Below are 22,426 nucleotides of genomic sequence, written 5' to 3'. Positions count from 1 at the left end.
GACTGTGCAGAACTGAAGAAAAATGTGACTTTTCCACTGCTAAACCTCAGCATCGCTTATCAGACTCCCCGTGTTATTCTCTCTGCCTTTATACAGTTACAAAATTTGTTTATCTCTTGTTTGTTTTCTCAGTTCATTTCCATTTGGTTCCAATCACTGGTTCTAACTAGACCTTGAGACTCTAATATACAGCATTTTCTTTGCAAAATATACTGCAAACATTTTATTTTTCTTTAACTTTCTTTCTGCCTTTCTTCCTTTTACTGTGTTTGAGCTGATTTTGGAGGTCTGCAGATTATGACTGGAACTTTTTTTTATAAAAATACTAAACCACAATGTTTATCTTTGCTTTTTCCGCACGAGGTTAAGACCTTTGCTCTCTCAGCTCTCACAGTGACTATAACTACAAGCACTTACAGTACATTCGCCCATCATCCAGGCCATATAAGGAAACTATCAATCAAGATTCAAAGAGTGAAGCTTCTCATTAGATACAGCGACTCTATATTTTGCTTCTGACAACTCAACCTGCATCATTTTTCTTCTCCCCTTAGAGAGTACAGGAAGTATGCAGCCCAGTGATCATATGTAGTTTTAGTTCCATGTGGTCTGAGGTTTGAGTCTTTTTGAATCGAGGACTTTGTTCTTTTGCATGTACAGTATAGAAAGTTGAGGGGAGGACGTAATGAAGGCTTTTATGTGTATCCCTCCACACTTCTCAAATTAGGAGAACCTTCTCTCTCATTTCATTACCTCTTCAAAAGATTTAGTTAACAGTTAACTCATTGAATAGTTTTCTGTCAGTAATATAGAGCAAAAAAAAAAAGTTCTGGTGTTGAAATGCTGACCCGTTTAAATTTTTTGGTGTTGTTGTTGATGACTTCAAATTCATTTTCTGTATCTCTAAGGAAATGCCTCACATTTTCTCATCTCTGTTATTTTGCTATTATGCCTTGCTATTTTGTCAGTGTCTGCCTCTTCTGTTATTCTGTCTGAATTTCTGGGGGTTTTTTTTATTCTCTCTTTAATGCTTGCAACAGTTTTTGTTGACTCTCTCTCTCTCTCTCTCATGCTCTTCTTTCACTTTGTCTTTCTTTGTCACTATCACAGTCTCTCAGCCTTCCTCATGCACCCTGTCTTTCTTGACATAGTTCGAGACAAAGCTGTGGATTGATGGTGGCATGACAGTCTAGAGTGTACTGCATTGTCAGACAGCTACCCGTGCTGCCCTCGGCAATCCTTGACAGTGTTGTCATGGATGAATGAACACATAGTTTTGACACAGGGTGCAACAGTGTCAAATAACAAAACTCTCTTCTGTTCTGTCAAGTTTTATGAGTTGTTAGACCTTGTAAGTTTTCAAGACCACAAAAAACTTTTACACTTGTAAAGTTGTGCACATGAATCCGTGACATCTATAAAAGGGTTCCATATATATTTAATGAACATGAAATAATTTAGGACGTAAAATAATTCTCACTCCTGCTTGGGAAAGTTGTCAGATAATTTTATATACTTAACTACAAGAGCAATTGGGACAGTAAATTCCTCATTTGGGACTAAGGCTGAAAAACATTTAATAAGCCAAGGCTTTAAATAATTGCTACCAATTAATTGCTTTTTACTAACTATTCAGTTAAGTAGTCTTGAGTGAGTTACTAAAGGGGGTCAATCTCAGTGTAATTCCTACTTGTCCATTTTTTAAAAATTTTTTATTAATTAACCTTTTGATGAAATAGCAATTATTACGAGGTGATGATTGTGTAATTGTTATGGGTAGAAAATATAATTTGCAGTGATGTGATCTGAGACTGTCTGATTGTATAACACATTACTGCTGTGACGCAGTCCCCCTTTAATACTATTTTTATGTGTTTAATGGACTTAAATCGAATATAAATACATTTTTGCTGAGCTTTATTAACCATGATGCTGCTCACACCCTGGAATTGTATTGAAACATTCACTAATCAATCACTGTGCCAAGAAGCTCTTGGCACAGTGTTTGATTAGTGAATATTTCAGAAGTGCCAGAAGTATAATTTGTTTCAAAGATAGATGGCTATAGGCTACTTAGGTGTGACCTGGCAGAGGCTAAATGACTGCACTTAGAGAAAGAATGCTCATATTCTTCTTTGGGAACCCATAAAGAAGGAAAATGGTGCCCGTGATGACATCTATTGCTTTTGTCAGTAAAATCACTGCTGCAGTTTGGTGTACAGCTTTGGAATAAGATACCTTCAAAGACGGGGTATTGACAAATCTTAGCATTACTCTGCTAAAATTGTGTTTTTAATGATTGAACTCATTCGTTTTCATAGGAAAAAATAATATATACATTTGTTTATACAACCTTGGCAACCTGAAAAGTAAGGATATCCCTGAAAAAGTAAATACTTACTCTGATAACTCAATTGTGCATTCCTATACTGTCAATGGAAAGCATGGTTTGGGTTAGGTAACATTCTGAGTTAATGGGTGTAGAAAAAAAGTTGTCAAGGATAAATATGATAGAAAACCAGCATTAATCACCACAAACTGAAAGAAACTATATCTCTGGTGTTGAAGTCGAACATTCATTACCTCTATTAAATTGGTGTAGGTATGGAATCTGTACGTAATTAAAAAGGCTCATTGTATTCAATATTGAGTATTTTCCAGACAAAAGCAGCCAGGCAACTACCCATTTTTGTCTTTATGCCATTTCTACACATCCATCAACAAAATCCAACACAAATAATGGGGAGGCTTCTAATTGTTCAGCTGACCAGGCTAATAAAACAAAGCTGATTTTGTTACTGGGTGGTTTTAATAACACTGGAGAGCTGGAGAGTCAATTAAAAAGGATTAGCATGGCCCCAATCAGCTCAGAGCCTCTTCATGCTTTAATGATTATAGAGTGTCATCAGTACTCCTACACTGTACAGTGAATCAGCTTTGACATCCGCACACAAACACTGTGTTGTGAAAGTACAAAAAAGGGTTAGCTTTCCACTTCTAAACATGTACTGTGCATACACACATCCACACACATTTTTTCTATCTACAAAGACTCCCTTTTTTTAGCTCTCAGCTTTAGGTATGTACACCTATTATTAAAAGTTAAACGATAAAAATGTTGTCCTGAATGAATACCATCATATATATTTTGTTTGTTTTCACTCTGACATTAAATATATGTAACTTTGACACAAAAGCTGAAACTACTACGCAAGATTTAGTTTGTAGCTCTTTAATAATACCTCACACATGCATTCATTCACCTTCTAAGACCCTGCAGTGCTCATCAGCCCGAGTATAAAAAGAACTTCTGAGGACTTAACTTTTGAGTCAGACATTACACGTGCACACTGGAACACATTAATGAGTTTGGAATGCACATTTCCCCTAGTATTTCTGTCATCTATATTTCTTTCTCCACATCGCTCCCTCTGCGCATCTCTCTTCCGTTCACCTCTCTCTCGTCTTCTGTTGTTGCCATTAGTGATTCTAAAGTACTTAGTAAAGAGGGAGAAAAGCAAAATATATCACTGTCCAGAGATATAAAGCAGCGGAGATGCAGCTACAAGGAGCTTCAACACTTTTACTGTGCTGACCCATAACCATGCACGGGGCCATTCCATAATTTAGCAACCTGTCAATCAGTTGAGCAGTGACTCGCAGCAACCAGAATAGTCAGTTAGATGGGACACTGCCTTTTAAAGACTTGAGCAACCGCTGTAATCTCACCTAACGTGACTGCTTTCCTTTGAAAAATGTGAAATTGGTCGGGGTTAAAAAGGAAGCAAAACTTTTTCCTTTTTTTTTTCTGTATGATCTATGTATGAGTGAGATTATCCATTTCTTGATTTAAATTATTGCTTAAAATATGAATCAGAATCCTCAAATCTGTGAGAAACACCCAGATGCTTCAATAAATACATGAAGGAGTCAACCATTCGATTGTGGTCAAACAGTCAGGCAGTTGTGTTCTTGCATATTATGACAGCTTGAATCTGTGTCACCATATTTCATATAGCTGCTATAAAAGTGTGTGCTGCAGAGTAGCTCCAGGATTATATTTCCTTGTGGCGTTCTGGTTTTGCAGATGAGACTGGAACAAAAAGTCCAGCATCTACTAGAGGAGAGAATAAATCTAATCTTTTTTAATTTCCTAACTTTCAGTTCCTCTATTGCAAGTTAAAATTGTTACCTTTTGAACTTTTCCCCTGCGATATTTGAGGTGTTGATTCTGTTTCCAGCTGTTACTAGGTCAGCATCTGTTTGGGGAAATGTTCCCCTGACGTGTCTGAGCTGTTGAGTGGATTTGGATGTTTTTCGTCTTGCCTCTTCCTCTAATGATTTGAGCCCAGGGTCTCATTTCAGCTTTCCATCCCCTAACACTCTCACCCCAAACTGTCATCTCTGTATTCCCCCCCCACCCTTCAACTGCTATTACTGCTATCACAGGTCCCAAACATTTTCCTTTCCTTAGAGGTCTGACCCTTAGTAGTTTTTCTCCTTATTCGTCTGTGTGTTATTTTTGTTGTTTCTCTCTTTCACAGTTTTTTTAGATAAAGAAATGAAGCTTGAATTTTTTTTTTCTCCCTCTGTTCAATTCCAGCTACTGGATACAATAGCTTTTCACTAATGACCTAATTGTGTTTGCACAATGCAGGTTTCCAGTTTCTGCATCATACTCTTGGAATTTTTTTATTTATTTCTTTTTTTGGCTTCCAAAATAGCTGTGATGTTAAAAGTCATATGTTTTTATGTGGTTCTCTCATTTTGAGGTCCACTTTCAAGTCACTGGCCTCCTCTTCTGCTTCCTTCACTTCTCCCATTATCCCAAGTCTCAAAAGTGCAGCCCATCTGTCAATCTTCCATAGCGGTAATCCATCTATGCATCTATGTATCTTTTTCTTAGTGAGATGGGTTAGGAAAACCAGCACTAGCTGGAATTACTGGTGGATTTTATACTCTCAATGCACACTTGGATACCTCTTTTTTGTGTGTGTGTGTGTGTGTGAGGGGAAATATATTATTCACTTTTGTTCTTTTTTCTGTTTTCCTTGCCTCTTCCTTTCCAGTACTTTTATTTCTCTTCTTATGTTTTCCAGAGTGTTGGGCTTAATGGATTACCGCAGTATATCTTCACCAACTGGTCCTCCACTCCCTTTTCTCTTCATCCAGTACCTCAGTCTCTTTCTGCTCTCCCTCATCTTTCTTTCCCTAATTGTTGACAGAGTATGGAAATTCTGAATCACAATGTCCCTCTCACAGCCTCCCTTACCACCTCGTCACTTTTTCATTTTTTTTGTCTTTTCATCCTATTCTCCTCCACAGGCGCCCTTTCCTCCCTCCTCTCTCACTGCCTCTCTCTATTTGTTGACATTGCCGGTTTAGCTTTAATGGATCACCCATAGGTATCTCCTCCTAGCCTGCATTCCCAGTTTCCTCCTCCTCCACCACCATAATCACTGTTTCCCATAACTCTCTATCTTTCCCTCCCTCACCGTTGCCGTGGAAATACCTTTTCTTTATCCGACCCTCTCTTGAGATTGTTCCCCATCCATCTTTCTCTCCCTCTGTCTCTCTCCACACTTGAATGTTGACATGAGAGGGTGAGTCTAATAGATCACTGTGAAGCATCTGCACCTGTGTTAAATCTCAGCGGTAACACATAATGTGTGTGCAGGTGTGTGTGTGTGTGTGTGTGTCTGTGTGTGCATGTGTGCACTCTAGAGAAGCCGGTGCAAGCTTTTTGTTCAGCACATCTGTGACCTCCTTTAGTGCTGAGCAACTTCCTTTTTTGCCTCTCCTACATTTCACCTGCTTCTACCTGCTCCCCCTTTCGTCCTCTTTTTTTCTGCCATTCATAAGGTTACATTGCTGAATATGAAACATGAACTTAGTTGCTCTATTTCAGTTTTCATGGATAATGCAGTAGCAAAAAGTACATGTATTAAATGTTGCAACATAGACGGGGTGTTGTGAATTAATTCAAAATACAACATTTATTCACATTGGTAACATATAAATTTGTATTGTATTGTTTTCAAGTCAAGCATCATTCACTGAATATGTACCATTTTGCAGAAGTGTAGTAGTTTATAAAGAAGCCTCTGTAGGCCTGTCCCAGTCACACTGGGTGTCCGCATGTGTCCCAATTCTGTCTGTGAGGGGCACCTTGGAGAGCGCTCTGCTATTCCTCACACTAATGCATTTTTTTTTTTTAACACTCTCTCTCCTATATGTACCCTTTCCTGAACGACCAACTACATGCAATTCCTAGTGGTATAGCTCTTTTAAGAATATAAACCAAGTCCTGTTTCTTTTTATGTACAATACTTTGGAGAATTCTCTGAATATGTAAGGTGGCATCACAAAGTCATTGTTGCATGACTTTACCCGTAAAAAAGCAAAAAAAAAAAAACCTTTAAATTTGGCCACAATCCCCTTTGTCATAATCATCTTGTGCAGTGGTGCACTGCTCCCAGCACTCCTGCCATGCTTGAAATGCTTTGTCACGACAGTGACCCTTCAACTAGAATACACCGAAAAGGCAAATCACTGAAAAGGCAAAAGGTGGTGTGGGTGAGGACTGATGATTGGGATGTTGGGCCAGGAATCCTGCATGTTTTCTATGTGTTATGGGTAGGCACACTGTTATGATGTCAACTGCCATAATACTGCACTTCAGTTTCTCATGCTTTCCCTCAGATACCGCGAGGTGTTACAGTAGAAAATGCCAGGTGATCAAATTCAAGGAAAATAGCAAGTATGCTCCTGGCTGTGTTTCTGGCTTTCTTTGGCCCTAGAGACTGCAGCTTCTACTCTGAGGAATGATGATTTGTCTCTAGGTCATTCTGTGGATGTAGACGCAACCTCTGTCACTACTGATTATCCTAGGCATGACTTTAGCTCCATGGTAAAAATCACAAAGGCATACCTGCAAGTGATCACAAAAACACATGTAACAGACTCCTGAAAGTTACTGCTGCATTTACTGAGGGATTCTGTAATAGATATATTTGGTGTCCAAAGTCATTATTTTAGCTTTTTTTTTTTTCAGATTTTAGTCATTTGTTACTCACCTTCATGGATCATACAATGTCACAGGCTATAGTATTATATTTTCTTTAAAAGGTGTTTTATATACCTTGAAAAACGTGATTTCTTGTTGTCTAAATTGGCTACTGTTTTTGTCCTTAAAGGACTGTTGTGTATTAAAAAACATTTTGCATTTCCTTTGGTGAAATTTCAATTTTTTTATTTATAATAATAATAATATAGTCATAATTTTATAAGTTAAAAATAACATGTCTTAAAAACATGTCAGATCATCTTTTGTTACTTCTGTTATATTTTATGTTTAAGTTAAAATGTTTAAATGGAGTTACAGGTATCTCCAGCAACTATGCAATTCACAGATGCAACTGTATTTAGTCTTACTGATAAGAGTTTAAGTGCATGGAGGCATGTCGGTTTTTTATTTCTATCTAAGAAGTACCTCTTTTTTTTTCTTTTTTTTAAAACATCAAATTTGTTACTGCAAATCATGAGGAAAACACCACTGATTGTTGATCAGGTGGATGTTATTATAAAAGTCTTAAACATGGTTTGATAAGTGTCATGTGCTGTTAGCATTTATGCTAGCAAATTGTTTGCCTTAAAAGTTTAAATTTCCAATTCTGTTACCAACAAAGAAAACTGGGTAGCCTATAGCTTACAATCAATGATTTGTTAAAATTAACTGTTTTTAATTCGATACTAGAAATAATGGCGTAATTTTTTTTTTTAAATGCCAGATGTACCTTCAGTTATAGATTCACTGTCTTGTGCTCTATTTTAGATGTTAGATTCAACTCATTGTCATTGTGCGCACAAGGCACACAACGAAATGATCGTTGTGCACAACAGCAAAAGACTTTGATTTTCATCTTTTGTATATTGATATTTATTATTTTGTTTATGTTTAACTATAACAACATATACAAAGTTGCAGTTTTTAGACTTTAAATGTTGTTGGTTGCATATTTTTCTGTTTTGTTTTTTTTAAATAATTTTTCTTGCACACTGCTTGTCAAAACATCTTACAAAAAAAATACTGTAGAAAGGCATGGTAAATTCTTTACAGCAACCTTAAGGGTAAACCTGTCAGCTGCCTGTATGTGTAAATTGTCTTATTCATACATGCCTCTTATGCTTGAGTCTTGTGCTTACAGTGTGGGAGCAAATTTACCAGAATATAAAATGTGTTCCTAATTAAATTTTGAACAGATAAAACAGAATAAATAAAAGCAGATTTAAACAAATAATTCAAACTGCAAACTGATTTTTATCAAAGGTGTCGATCAGAACATCAGTGTGTGATGATTGTTGATGGCAACCCAGTTATGTCAGTGTGGTTAATTGGGTCTTTATGTCACTTGCCTGGATCTGCTTAATTAAGCTGTCAGAGCCTCTGAAGTATCATGTTGATTCACACACACACACACACACACTTGCTTACATCCCATATATATACAGTATAGTGACCTCATATTAACCTGCACAATCTGGCCATCCCTGGCACGTATTGCACTGTAGTATGGTTTGTGGCTGTAGTCAATTCCCCACAGAAGAACTTGACAGCAGGAATATCCTAATCACCTCCCAAGTGTAGTTGGGATGCAGACACAATTACCAGGACACATGGCCAATTAAGACAGTAACATGAAATGGCACAGATATCCTGTAGGTGACTGAAGTTTGCTTTTTTATTCATGTAGATTTATTTATGCAGATTGATCCGCTTTCTCTTGACAATACTTTCTTTAATGTATAACACATTTTGGGGTCAACTTGAAGGAAAGGTAAAAATCTCCATATAAAGTACAAGTGTCATTTCCTAAATGTTGCCAGTACAAACAAAGGGAGGCAGCTTACTTTTAAGGATAAGACAATTTATTTACTTTTGACCTTATTTGACCTTGAAGAAGAGGTTAGAGGTCCAAAGTAGTGTGATATTTAGAATCACCATATATCATTCCCAATATGCCTATATGTTGTCAATACCACTAAGAAACCTAATTTCAAATAACTCTATATAGCATTATTATCGCTTTGATCTTCAGATCAATCTATTGACCTTGAAGGAGAGGTTAGAGGTCAGATGGGATGATATTTTAAATCTTTATATGGTTCTTTCTGTATTTTGACAACACACACCACACATGTAAGAATCATAGTTTCCAAGTTATAAGGCTTTTTGTTAACTGTGGACCAATGAATCAATAAGTTGACCTTGAAGACCTCAGTGGATATAAGCCAAATTTGAATAGATTCTTAACATGACCCCACTCTACACCTTTTCAAATCTTTATCAGAATTCATTTAAAACTTTTCAAACTATCATGTTTACAGACTATCAGAACAGCATATACACATGCATGCACTATTTTTCAATTAAATATAGAGTTGAAGAGCTTTTTATTTCCATTTGGAGCAGCTTCTCAGTTGGTTTGTTTTTTCAAGTTGTGGTTGTAAAAGGAAAGCTCAGATACAGGAAGAGCATGTGTACATGTATGTCCAGTTAAGTATTTGGACAATGATGCACTGTTGTAGTGTAGACTTTGAGCTTTAATTCAAGGGGATTTAGCAAAAGAATTGCATTTATTGTTGAGGAATTACAGACATCTTCATATGTGATGGAAGTGAAGCCGTCATTAGGCTGAAAACCAAAGTATAGCTAACAAAGAGATGGCCAAATCTAAAATTTGGACATGATTAAACAAAAAAACTGCATTGGTCAGCTGGCTCAGCAACACCAAAATGCCCATGAAGCCAGTGGATGATTGCACTGTTCCTTCCTTGCTTAAGTAAAAGCCCTCCATAACATGTACCCAAGTCAAGAACTCTGAATGAGGTGGGTCTATAATTGTCAAAGTCTACGATCAAGATATGCCTTCATGAAAGGAAACACACAAAGTTTATAACAAGGTGCAAACCAGTGGTTACGTCCAAGAACAAGAGGACTTTAGACTTTGCCAAAAAGCATCTAAAAGAGTGAATAGTACGGAAAAAAACAAAAAACACAGAATCTTTGGACAGATGAAACCAAGATGCACTTGTACCAGAATGATGGAAAGCGAAAAGAATGGAGAAGGAGAGATCATGGTCTGAAACATACCACAGTATTTGGCATACAGTGTTATGGTACGGGCATGCATGGATGCAAGTGCAACTGGGGCAGTGTTGTTTATTAATGATGTGACTGCTGATAGAAGTAACAGGATGAATTCTGAAGGGTACAGGGCCATACTCTCAGCTCACACTGCAAAACTGATCAGACAGCACTTCACAGTGCAAATGGATAATGACACAAACATACCGCAGAGGCAACCCAGGAGATTCTCAAGGCAAATATGTGATATTCTTCAATGCCTGAGTCAGTCACCTGATCTCAACCCAACAGTTTTTTTTTTACTTACTGAAGACAAAACTAAAAACGGCGACACCCACAAAGAAGCAGCAACTGAAGATGACTGCAGAAACATGGGTTCTAGACTTCAGGCAGTCATTTTCATTCAAGTATTAAAAACAGTTCTAATATTTAAAACTGTTAGTTTGTCCAAATAATTTTGGATCTCTGAATATGTATAAAATGGTTCTACTTCATAAACAGTAAATTCAATACTTTTGTTACAATCTCTTGAATTAAAGCTGAAAGTCTGCACTTCAGTTACATCCTAATTATTTGATTTAAAATCCAGTGTGGTGGTGTACAGAGGCAACGATACTGGCCAGATATTTATGGACCTGACTGCAGTGGAGGTGGGAGTGAGGTCAGTTAGACCAGACGTTTTATTGGTACCAAAATGTTTCCATTTGTATTTGTTAGAAAGCTACAAATTGTTGGGTGAAGCAATGCCAAGAAGTTAAACAACAGAAGGAGAATGAACACATTCACACACCCACTATGCGCTCTGTACAAATTTGCTTAATCTTTATTGTCCAAATCAATGGCTGCTACCTTTATACTTAAAAGTTAGAAAACTTGGATATATAACAGGTCGATTTAATGGGCTAGTTAGATGTTCAGGAAGAAAAAAAAATGAAGTGAAAGCTTTCAAATGAAGAAAGAACATAAAGCAAATGCACAGCTTGAGTAGTACATGTATCTGTGCACATAGGTCCAGTATATCACATAGTAAATTTTTTGTAGTGATGTAAACAGTGATTTCCAAATTGATTGAATTTTTAGAACCAGAACAACATTTGCAGATGTTCACATGGTCATGGATAGCAGCTTCAGCTGTTGTCTGTCCGTGAGCACAGTGATTGAGGAATAAAAGCATACTCCCGGGTGTATCATGGTAGTTTCATTTAATCCGTTTAGAGAATGATTTCACTTGAAGTGCCATCTTTATTTGATTCTGCGAAAAACATTGCAGGACAAATTATTTTCTTTTTCCCCCCCACTCCATGACTGTTACACTTTTGTAATTGTTTGAAACAACAAAGTCTTTTTGTTCATCTTATCACAATCAGTTAATTGTTTTGTCTAATGTCAAAACACATACACACACACACACACACACACAATCTTCGCCGTATTCAAGCGCGCTGTTGGATTAAATTTCTATTAGCTTTCCTCGATTGAGTTTGAAGATTGTTGATTAGCCAGTAATGGCCTTTGTTACTGCACTAATGAATAGCTTGATTACTATTCTACTAAGCTACACATCAGGACGCAGGGTGGTGCATGTGTGTAGGTGTGTGTGGCATCTGCTGGTATTATTGTCTGATAAACACACACAGACAGTTATAGCCAATTGTCTGGGTTTGTGTCAAGAAAGCTGATGGCAGCAGGAGAGAAGATAGATGGTCTGCTTTGCCAGCGCACATCTTTCATTCTCTCCTGTATCCCTCACTCCGTCTGTGTCTTTGCCTCTCAATATGTTTCGTCACACCTGCTCTTTTTTTTTTCTCCCTCCTACTGTCACTCAACTCTTGTCTTATTCTTCATTCCCTTATCCCTCTCCTCCATCTCTGACTTTCTCTGACCCTCTTTAATTTACACTCTCTTTGTTTCTTCCCTTAATTTCTTAGATGTCCTGCTTTTCTTTCTCATTTTTGTATTAATCTCCCGGTTTATTTTCTGCTGACTGGACCGACTGGGTTCATGAGGACTGGGTTGGCATGTGTGTGGCTTTGTTAAATGTCTGTGAGAGCATATGGGCATATGAGAGTGTTTGATAATGGAAACAAGCATGGTAATTACAGAGATGGCTCTATAGATGCCAGTCAGAGCCAGTAATAATGAGTGTGGCACATCTGGCAGTAATGTGTCAGTGTGTCTCACTGTGTGTGCTGGTTGGGGGATGAGTTGGAAGGGACAGTGAGACAGAAGGAGTTATGTATGCTTCACCAAAGATACAAATAAGCATTTTTTGCGACAGGCATACCTTTCAAATGTCACCAAGGCATTGCGCAGACATGCCGTGATGACATTTGAGAGAGAGAGAGATTAAAGGTCATACAAGTTCCTTATAAAAGCAGCAGGCACTCGAGCATCTATAGTGGGCAATGTACATCTTAGTATAATTCCAGATTTCAGTCTTGTCTTACCAGCATTTATGTCACACCAAATTCCACATCTGACATAAAAGATATTAAAGATAGACGTAGCTTGACCAAAGTCATTTTATTGCCTAAACCAACTCCGCACACTTTTCCAACCACAGACTTCTGTGTCCTATGCTAACATACACAAAACCAATGTATTTTGTATAATAGCAAATGTTATCATAATCCAGCCTGTAATCCACTGGTGATGTCTTTGCACTGTGGGAAGAAACCGGAACAACTGAAGAAAACTGTTACAGACACAAAAAGAACATGTAAGTGCCACACAGAAAACGTGAGGTGACAGTGCTCTGAAGAGCACACTTTCCTCGTTTGTCTTGAATGTCTCTTTACTGTCTCTTTCCATTGATGCCCAACACCCCGGTGTGAGCCTGCAATACACTGACGCTTCCTGGAGCAGGTGTGGTGTGGGTTTGGATTATTAAAACATGGAAATGGGATGCATATTTAGTCCCCACCCACACATAGGTAGAGTAATCACTATTAGAGCTCTTTAACCCACTCATATAGGAATCCAGATAATATAAGTAATCAAGGGGATAATCCTCAGTGATGAACATACATATTAACACTTCAGCAATTCACACACACGCAGACACACACACAGAGGCTAACATGCACAGGACAGATTAAGTTCCGTGGTTTGACTACAGAATCAGGTTTTAATTTAACTAGTCAATTTTGTATTCTGTCAAACTCTCATTGTGCTTATTTTGTATGGATGTGTTTTTGGCTGCTGCTATTTTGAAAAATTAATGTTGTGATTCAGTGGCAGATTCTACCCATAGACCTTGTATCACTGAGCTGTTATCAGCTCCCTTATGAGACTCTTTGTAGTGGCTCTACAAAGCATGTCATATTTTAGCATTTGTCATAGATATTCTTTGCTTTGTTATCTTACTTCTTGCTCTGTGGTCTGCCATTTTTTTTTTTGCTTTTGCAAGATTTATACTGTTTCTCTTTGTGACACAATATGACTCTGATGTTCCAGCTTTGCTTTTCAAAACATTTTCTGCTGCACTACGGTGTAACAAAAGGCAGTATATATCTCTATGTCTTGGCCTACTTTTATCTTTCACAGCATGCAGGCAAGCCTTTGTTCCACTGCAAAAGAAAGATGCATATCTTAATAGATTGTCATTAAATGCAATGCATTTACCTTTTCTTTAAGTTGGAAAAGAACTGCAAGTATTTACATATTTAGATATGCTCACTCCTCACTACAGCAGTATCTATCATGACAAGTGGCTGCGTTAGTGAGAGCTGAGGAAATACAAACCTGCTTTTATCGGGTAGTCTGGCTCACAATATACCTGTAGCCAAATTAATGTCAGACTCTAGGTCCAACCAGCAAGAAAACATGAACAAAGTGAGTGTGTAATTGTTTAGACAAAGCCTTTATCCTTTCAACAAAGAATCTGTTTGATTTCTTTCTCTAAAGAAAAAAGAATGGACTCTTGTTGAACTTTTTTTTTCCTTTTAATCCTGTTACAGTTGAAACGGAGGGCATTGTTACAACTTGTGTTTGCAAGCATATCAAAGGGTGTCTTCTGACACAGTGTTTGTTTATGTGATCACACTGGAAATATCTCCATACTTGCATGCATAATGATACAATTCATGTTTACGCTATAATAATAAACCTGTGGTTTAAGGCTCTGTTGTTTTCTGTGTTGTGTGTGTGTGTGTGTGTGTGTGTGTGTGTGGGGGGGGGGGGGGGGGGGGGGGGGGTACTGCATATTGTTTTTATACAGTCATGTTTTGTTCATTTATTTTTGTAACCTAAAGTCACAAATAAAATTTTAGTTTGATGAGGTTGTAACTTAAGGTAAGCTTAACCTTAGGTTAGGGTTAAACTGTAGGCCAGAGAATAACTAACCATCTGCTCCCTTGTGAAATCCTCTTTTCAGGTTAAAAAACTGCTATCAGTATTTACTAAAGAAGCGCAGTGTCAGGTTTGCCACTGAAAGGTGTCTGGCCTTACTGCATATGTAGGGAAAGTATTTAAATGAACCACAGGAATGTGATTTACTCAGGTTTATAGCACAAAATTTACTGCAAATTGCATTGAATTTAACACCCAAAACGAGAGTCTTATTTTGCGCTTGAGGTGATTATGATAGTTGTCATTAGGAACGTTCATTTATTTGGAGTAAGAGGGGCAGGGTTTATCACAATAAGTGCATAATTGGCATGACTGGGTGTCTCAAATCTGTAAGTGAGATGCTAAATCTTTGGCTGCATCCTGTAGCTCTTACTGGTTCTCAGTAATTCTGGTATTTCCAAGAAACTGAACAGCAAAACTGAATTGAAGTGAACATGGAGTGTTGGGGGGGAGAATCCCAATACAAAGCACATACAAGAATGCATATTTTTTTGGTCACTTTGCACAGTAGGCTGATGGGTTTGCAAGTTTTTAGTCACATTTCTACACAGAAACTGGAACACAGAGGCTATGTCTCATGTCCTGTGCGTGCCTTTTCTCAGAAATGTTCATGCAGACCACTTTATTTTCCTTCTCTCGAGTGGTAGATCAGTAATAATAGAATGAAATATACAGTATGTAATACAATATGTAATGTTGACTAATAAATATCTGCAGCCTCACACAGCTGAAGAAGAAGGGGAAAACACAGAGCAGTGTGCAGTTATGCAATTGACAGTAGCATTAATGCACATCAAGCTCAGAGGCAAATAATGCTTTATATTCTTCTACACATTAGTATTGATCACACAGATTTATCCTTATACTGTCCAGAGGTGTTTGCCCTTATATCAAAAACATATTAATTCTCCTTAAGCTGCCATCAGAATCAGCTTTATTGGCCAAGTATGCATGCACATACAAGGAATTAGGTTCCAGTTATTTCTTTGCTCTCAATGTACGTAACAGCAACAAGATAGACAATAACACACATAGAATATTTATATTTACTGTATATGTGCAATTGTGCAGAGTGCAAAGATGCTGGAATAAGTGTACAGTATACAGCATGTTTTGATTCAGCACCATGTGAGTGTTCATCAGAGTGATAGTCTTTGGAAAGAAACTGTACAGATCTCTGCTTGTTTTGGTGTACAGTGCTCTGTACTGCCTACCAGAGGGGAGGAGTTGGAACAGGTTCTCTAGGGTGTGATGGGTCTGCAGTGATGTTGCCTGCCCGTTTCCTGATTCTGGATTTGTACAAATCCTGAATTGAGGGCAAGTCAGTACCAATGATTTTTTTTTTTTTTCTACAGACCATACTGTCAGTTGTAGTCTGTCTTTGTCCTGTTTGGTGGTTGATGTAAACCATACAGTGATGGCTGTGCAGAGGACAGACTGAATTATTGTAGAGTAGAAATGAATCAACAACTCCTGAGGCAGGTTTAACTTCCTGAGCTGTCGCAGGAAGTATATCCTCTGCAGGGCCTTTTGAAGATTCTCTCTATATTGGATGCTCATTTCAGATCCTGTGAGATTGTGGAACCCAGATCTGAATTATCTTGCTGCTTTCAGAGAGAAACATATGGATAAACCCTGTTTATACTGTAATATTTTTGTTAGTACATTACTCACTCTCTCGCCTTGTCTGCCCCTTTTTTGACCTGCTAATTTAAGCCGTTCTTGATAGAATGCTGGTGATCATTGGAATGAACTGGCTGCATCTTTGTTTCTAAACTAGTAGGTCACATGCAGAACTATCAGCGTTTTTTTTTGCAATCCCATCACACCAGTTTGCCCCACTTATAAAATCTGGCCATAATAGTTGTTATTAGGTAAGTAGCATTCATGGTTGGAGTAGTAAATAATCAATGTAAGTTGATGTAATGTCCTCTGATGTGATGGAAACACCATTTTGAGTGTGTGTGTGGGGGGGGGGGGGGGGGGCTTTAAAGAGTGGTTACGTGGTGGGGGCACAAGATGAGAAAAATAAGGTGAAACTGGAAAAAAAAGTTTCAAAATAAGGTGTCAATTCTAGTGTTTCATCTGGGTAAGATAAAAGAACATAGGAATATGTTTAGTGTTAACTTTCATGCTCTGAACCTTAGCTTCACTCACAATAATTACACTGACACAGGTAAGTATGCATAAACACGCACTTAAACAGGCCTAAAGAGTTTGCTAATCTGTTTAAACACTTTGGCATACACTGTTCACTTCAGTTCATAAAATGGAAACATTAACTCAGTGTTGCAGCCACATACATTATAGAAAACTTTCTGCACAAATGTAGCTGTGCTCACAGTATGAGGTCAGGAACCACAGAGCTGCATTTACTTCCCTGCACATTAGCATAATGAACATCCGTTAAGAGATTTTGTTGAACACTAGACAGCCCTGCTAAAATATGATTAGTGTTGTGCAACAACAGATGTCAAATTATAAAACATGACAAAAAAAAAATATGACAGAGGAAAAACAAGATTTTTTTTTCCCCCTCTCTAACTACTTGTGTTGTGGTTGCTAAAATATTCATGACAGTTAAAAGATTGTCAGGTACTTAACAACGGTGGCTGTGTAAGGTGGGATGGAAATGTATTTAATATGTGAGAGAAATTAGAAAACAGTTGTGACAATAGATGTAGATTGACATTGTGTGTTATCCTAACTTATCAACACTGCTGTAAAACTAACACAGTATTTCATGAATACAACATCATACCAACAGTCAAACATGGTGGTGGTAGCGTGATGATTTTCCATAATTCATGGAACCATGAATTCTGCTCTCTAACAGAATGGCCATCAGTTCATGCCCTGAAGCTCAAGCACATTTGGGTTATTCAGTAGGACGAAGATCAGAAACACACCAGCAAGTCCCCCTAGTCCCCCTCTGAATGGCTCAAAAAAACAAAATGGAGTCTTTAGAGTGGCCAAGTCAAAGTCTGGACTCAAATCCAATTGAGATGCTTTTGCATGACCTTAATCAGGATCTTCATGCTCAAAAACCCTCCGATGTGGCTGAGTTAAAACAATTCTATATAGAAGATTCAGCCAAAATTCCTCCACAACGATGTGAAAGACTCATTGCCAGTTATCTCAAATATTCCTCTGGTTATCTTTGTTTATATTAAACTTTGTTTCATCTGAAACATTTAAGTGTCACAAATATGCCAAAAAAAGAAAAGAAGAAAGAAAACAGGAAGGGGACAAATACTTTTTCACAGCACTGCATCCAGCAGTTCATCCTATTATAATTCGTATTCGGTTAACATTCGGTTAACCTAGGAAACCATTTGTTTGTAACTTGCTAATTCTGGAGCTGTGCGCATGAGTATAGAACATCTGCATTAACGTTACGTGTTTTGGCATTGCACCGTTAGTGTTAAAGGTGAGCAGATGTTGTAAACATGTATATTTGTTATCCTCTAGAACCTTTGACTTCTCTGTCAATGAAAACCAAACCCTCACTTGCTCTGTGCAAAGTTTAATGAAACAACACGATGACCAAAAAGCTCTGCAGTTCTAAAGTTGTCACTTTATGGTAAAAGAAGAGGTCAGTATGAACAGTATTTAGCATTTGTGCGTTTCTCGTTGTACCTGCAGTATTGAAAATGTAACAAACTGAGCTGAGAGCCTGTTCATCCAGGTTGTGAGCTTTAGTGTGATGATGCACTGAAATCACCAAGCATGCTTTGATGATGCCTGAAGATTGACACATGTTAGACTGATGTGTGCTCTGGTGGCTTCAGACAAAGAGAGCACATGTGGTGGCTATTCTAACCACTGCCACTGCATCATTAGCCACAGCTGGTGTAAGGCTGTGTGCATGTGTGTGAATTGCAAAGGGTGGCTGATTGGATCAAACCAACCCCAGGGGAGAATATGTATTTGTTATTTTAACTCTCGCCCCCACATCACTTGTCTCTCTTGCTTTACCCACACAGCACTAGACACAGACGCACACATTCATATACTTCCACTCCACTTATTTTCCTTTCCTGTCAAGAGTGTGCACGTTAGATTTGCATGAATGCTAAAAAAACAACAACAAAAACTACATCCTTCCATTGAGTCATCTAGAAAATTTCAATGTAGCAGTAAATTATAAGTTTTAACAAGAGTGTCTAAAGTGACACTGGAGACTATTCTATTAAAACAATGAACAAGAGACTTGTATTACTAAAAGCAGCTTTACATTTTTCACTTAATGTCATATATCATGACGTTTAAGTGTCCATGCTGTCTAAGGGGGTGGGGGTTGACAGCTAATCTTGGATAATCATACCTTTGGTGATGCAGATTATTCTAAACTCATTTCAGTCAATAGGCCATAACCCAGTGTGATCTCAAGTGGGCCAGACCAGCAAAACCACTGCATGACACACTACAAAAACAAATTGCTCCCTTTCTTTTAGTGTGCAAAACATGATGATGAACAGCTTGAGATGTCTTGAGAAAAATAAATGTCTTCCAAACAATTTATTTTTCCCCACATTCAATAAATCTGTCATTACAAAGAAATACTGCTGTCTTAACTTAAAGAAACATGTCAGTGGGACTGTTTGGCGTCACTATCTTTCTTCGGTGTGGTATGGCAGGGCATGGTATCTCTTTGTCAGCAATGAAGCTGTAAAACTGACATTGATTCAGAACTGTGGCTCAGATAAAATTACCACTCTTAGCAAGCCCTGTTCTTAATGGACTTGCAATACAATGCTTCCTGGTACAGAATACAAAGAAAAGTGTTTTCAATTATATGCTGATTGCTTGGTCATCATCCTCAAAGGCTGTTTCTTTAACCATCATTGGGGAAATTCCACTCTGGGGTTAGACACTTGATGTTGACTGTATGCTTTGAAAGTTCATATTAATTAATTAATGTTTTTAGTTTGTATTACATCAAAGCAATTAAAAGCCTTCTCATGTGGAAGTGCTATAAAATAGGTCATATCCATATCCATTATCCAATTTAGGGTTGTAGGGTACCCCTACCCCAGCTGCCAAAGGACAAAAGACAGGGTACACCCTGGACAGGTCGCCAGTCTGTCACAGATCCAAATAGTCTGTTTTATTTAACAATGTAATTTGTATTGTGTTTCCCTTTGCTTAGAAAAGAGCACACTTTACAGTATAAGGATAAGCTTATAGTCTGACTGTAAATAAATGTTTTTGTTTGCTTGGCTCGGTCTTTTTCTCTGTATAACCTTTATGTTGTAATGGAAGCTGAAAGGTCACACAGCATCTCACTTAAGATTGAGAATTCACAGCTACAGTGCACCCCATGACCAAAGAGTACTACTGAATCTGAATCAGAAGCAGGTGGAAAAACTGAGTGAAGAGAATAACTGCAGAGAATGAGCAAACAGTAAACTAAAGAATAACAACAAACTTCCTCTTTTCTGCATCTGAGAAATCCATTTCCTAATGCTAAGGGAGGAGGAAATTAAACAACATGAATTAAACAACACAGCTTGGACATTTATGTGCCTGCCATAAAGCTTGGACGGGCTGAATTTATGAGGGTTTGGTCCAGTAAATACAGCACTCGGGAAATGTGATTAGGCTCATAAATAGAATAGTTTCCCGCTGTCCTACCCTTCACCCAAAGTACCTTGCGAAAGCATATGTTCAGGGCATTTTCATTTTCTTTACCACCCTAGGGTTCCATATTGTTAAGGGTCCACTGTAAGTGAGGGTCATTCAGATTTCAAGTGTTTAATTCCTGTGAGTTGGTGCATAAACAACTTCCTGGAGTTTCATTATGTGTGATTACAGCATAATTATTGTATTCTGCCTCGTAAGCACATTAATTTGCTTGTAAATTTGTAATCCGTAATCTCTCAGATTTGTTCATGTTCATGTGGTTGCGGTTGCTTACTGTACAAAATGAACCATGAGAGATCATATGACGAGGGTGTCGGTAACTTTTTCACCTTGAATATTGAATGTGACAAGTCCTCAAAGCTTTTCTGTGTTGAACTATTAAAAAAAAAAAATCCTACATCACTTTTTTTTTCCCATCCTAAAAGTTTCTAAAAGCAAAATTATGCCAATAGACAACAACTTTATTTTTGCATTATTTGATCCTCAGATGTCAGTGAAAATCACTCCAAAACCATTTTTCCCTTTATTGGTAATCAGCCAGTTTTCTTAGGTTGGATCAGTCATGTAAAAAGGATCTTATAATGCAATGTTGTTGCAAAAAGCAGCAGATAAATATTTAACTTTTTATGTTGTCAAATTTAAACTCTATAGCAGTAATAAATTTGTCCACTGTAAAATCTCTTCTGTTTGCTTATCACTGGTGTAGAGAAGCCTCTATACTTAACGCATTTATCCTCTGACTGTCCCCTAGGTGGAGTGGTTAAAGAATGAAGAGATAATTGACCCGGCGGAGGACAGAAACTTCTATATCACTATTGACCACAATCTGATCATCAAACAGGCGCGTCTCTCTGACACAGCCAACTACACGTGTGTGGCTAAGAACATAGTGGCCAAAAGACGAAGTACTACAGCGACTGTTATTGTTTATGGTAAGTTTTCGTGTGCATGGCTGGACATGCTTTGTGTGTGTGTGTGTGTGCGCGCGCACGCGCACGCGCAGCTAAAAATGTCATCCCCAAAAGCTGTAATAATATGATTTGGCTTATACGTTTTCTTGAGTGCTGTGAAATGTTTGTGTCTAATGTTAGAAATTTAATACGACACCTTTTTTTTAACGCTACCTGCAATTATATCCAATCTCTGATCAGCCAAGCCAGCCCCCATCTGCCACATGAAATTAGCTCCACTGCCATGCCAACACTTCCTCTTTGCGATTGTCTTGATATTCTCGCCTCACCCTTGACCTCACCCAATTAAAACCCTCCAATCATGCCTTGTGTTCTAAATTGGAACACTTGGGCTTTCCACATGTTCCCACTTTCTGCCAAGATTCCCAGCTCTGCATATATAGTGCAGCATATGGCATCATTATGGCTGTGAAAATAAAATCAAAAAACAAAAACAATTTTAAATAGCTCACTTAAATTCTGATCCTCTTCTAGTGTAGTTTTGTCTGAAAGCTGAGATGAAAAAGCTTGTTTTGAGGGTGGGGGCATGCCTCATATTCCTTGCTATTCTTTTTTTCCCCATTTTATCAAATGCCAGTCTGACATACCAGGAAAGGAAACATTTTGAGGTGAAACAGTGTCTAGCAGATCACTCTCTCTCTGCCCCTCTCTCTCTCTCACTCACACACACACACACACGCACACTCACACTCACACACACACACGCACACAGACACACAGTGTTTCTCTCAAATATAACACTGACTCCATTCACCAGCAGGAGTGTTTCAATCAAAATAACTGAGCGTGTGTGCCTGTTCGATACAGACAGCAAGAGATGGAGTGGTTTGACACTGATGTATCCTTACAAAAATAGATTGTTCAATCTGTGGCTCAATCTTCTCGGCTCCACTAGGGCCTGCCTGACACTGTTGACAAGGTGAACCAGTAGTGGAAAAAACACAAGAATGCAAGGTGGGGGAAAAAATGAAGCAACTACAGAAGGAAGGGCAAGAGGTAAGGTGAGAGAGGGGAGAACGGTTGAAGAAAAAGAGTCTAAAAGCCAAAGGAAAACGGATGACAAAAAAGTTTCTGTTTTTGAATTCACTGGCTACTTTCTCTCTGATGATTCATTTCTAATTAGGTCTTAGGAAAGGAGTGGGCACTGTCCACTGGGCTAAGACAGAGCCGTCGAAATGCAGCAGTGGAATTTCTACCCACTCCACCTGACTAGATGCCATCTCTCTCTCTCTCTCTCTCTCTCTCTCTCTCTCTCTCTCTCTCTCCCCCCCCCCCCCCCCCCTCTCCCTCTCCCTCTCTCCAGGTGTCCTTG

At 38.2% G+C, this 22,426-nt stretch overlaps 1 protein-coding gene across 2 annotated transcripts in view; it reads left to right on the top strand.

Moving 5' to 3' along the window:
* The window catches only part of unc5ca (unc-5 netrin receptor Ca), a 200,977-nt gene that overhangs the window by 135,923 nt on the left and 42,628 nt on the right, over positions 1-22,426 (top strand). For both annotated transcript variants that reach the window (XM_030737330.1, XM_030737329.1), the window contains exon 5: positions 20,895-21,075. In XM_030737330.1, coding sequence (XP_030593190.1) covers positions 20,895-21,075 — 181 coding nt within the window. The remainder of the gene's footprint in view (positions 1-20,894; positions 21,076-22,426) is intronic.

The sequence above is a fragment of the Archocentrus centrarchus genome, chromosome 9, assembly GCF_007364275.1.
Source record: "Archocentrus centrarchus isolate MPI-CPG fArcCen1 chromosome 9, fArcCen1, whole genome shotgun sequence".
Classification (NCBI taxonomy): domain Eukaryota; kingdom Metazoa; phylum Chordata; class Actinopteri; order Cichliformes; family Cichlidae; genus Archocentrus; species Archocentrus centrarchus.
Note: the sequence above shows the minus strand (reverse complement) of the source record. Positions and strands in the feature narration are given on the sequence as shown.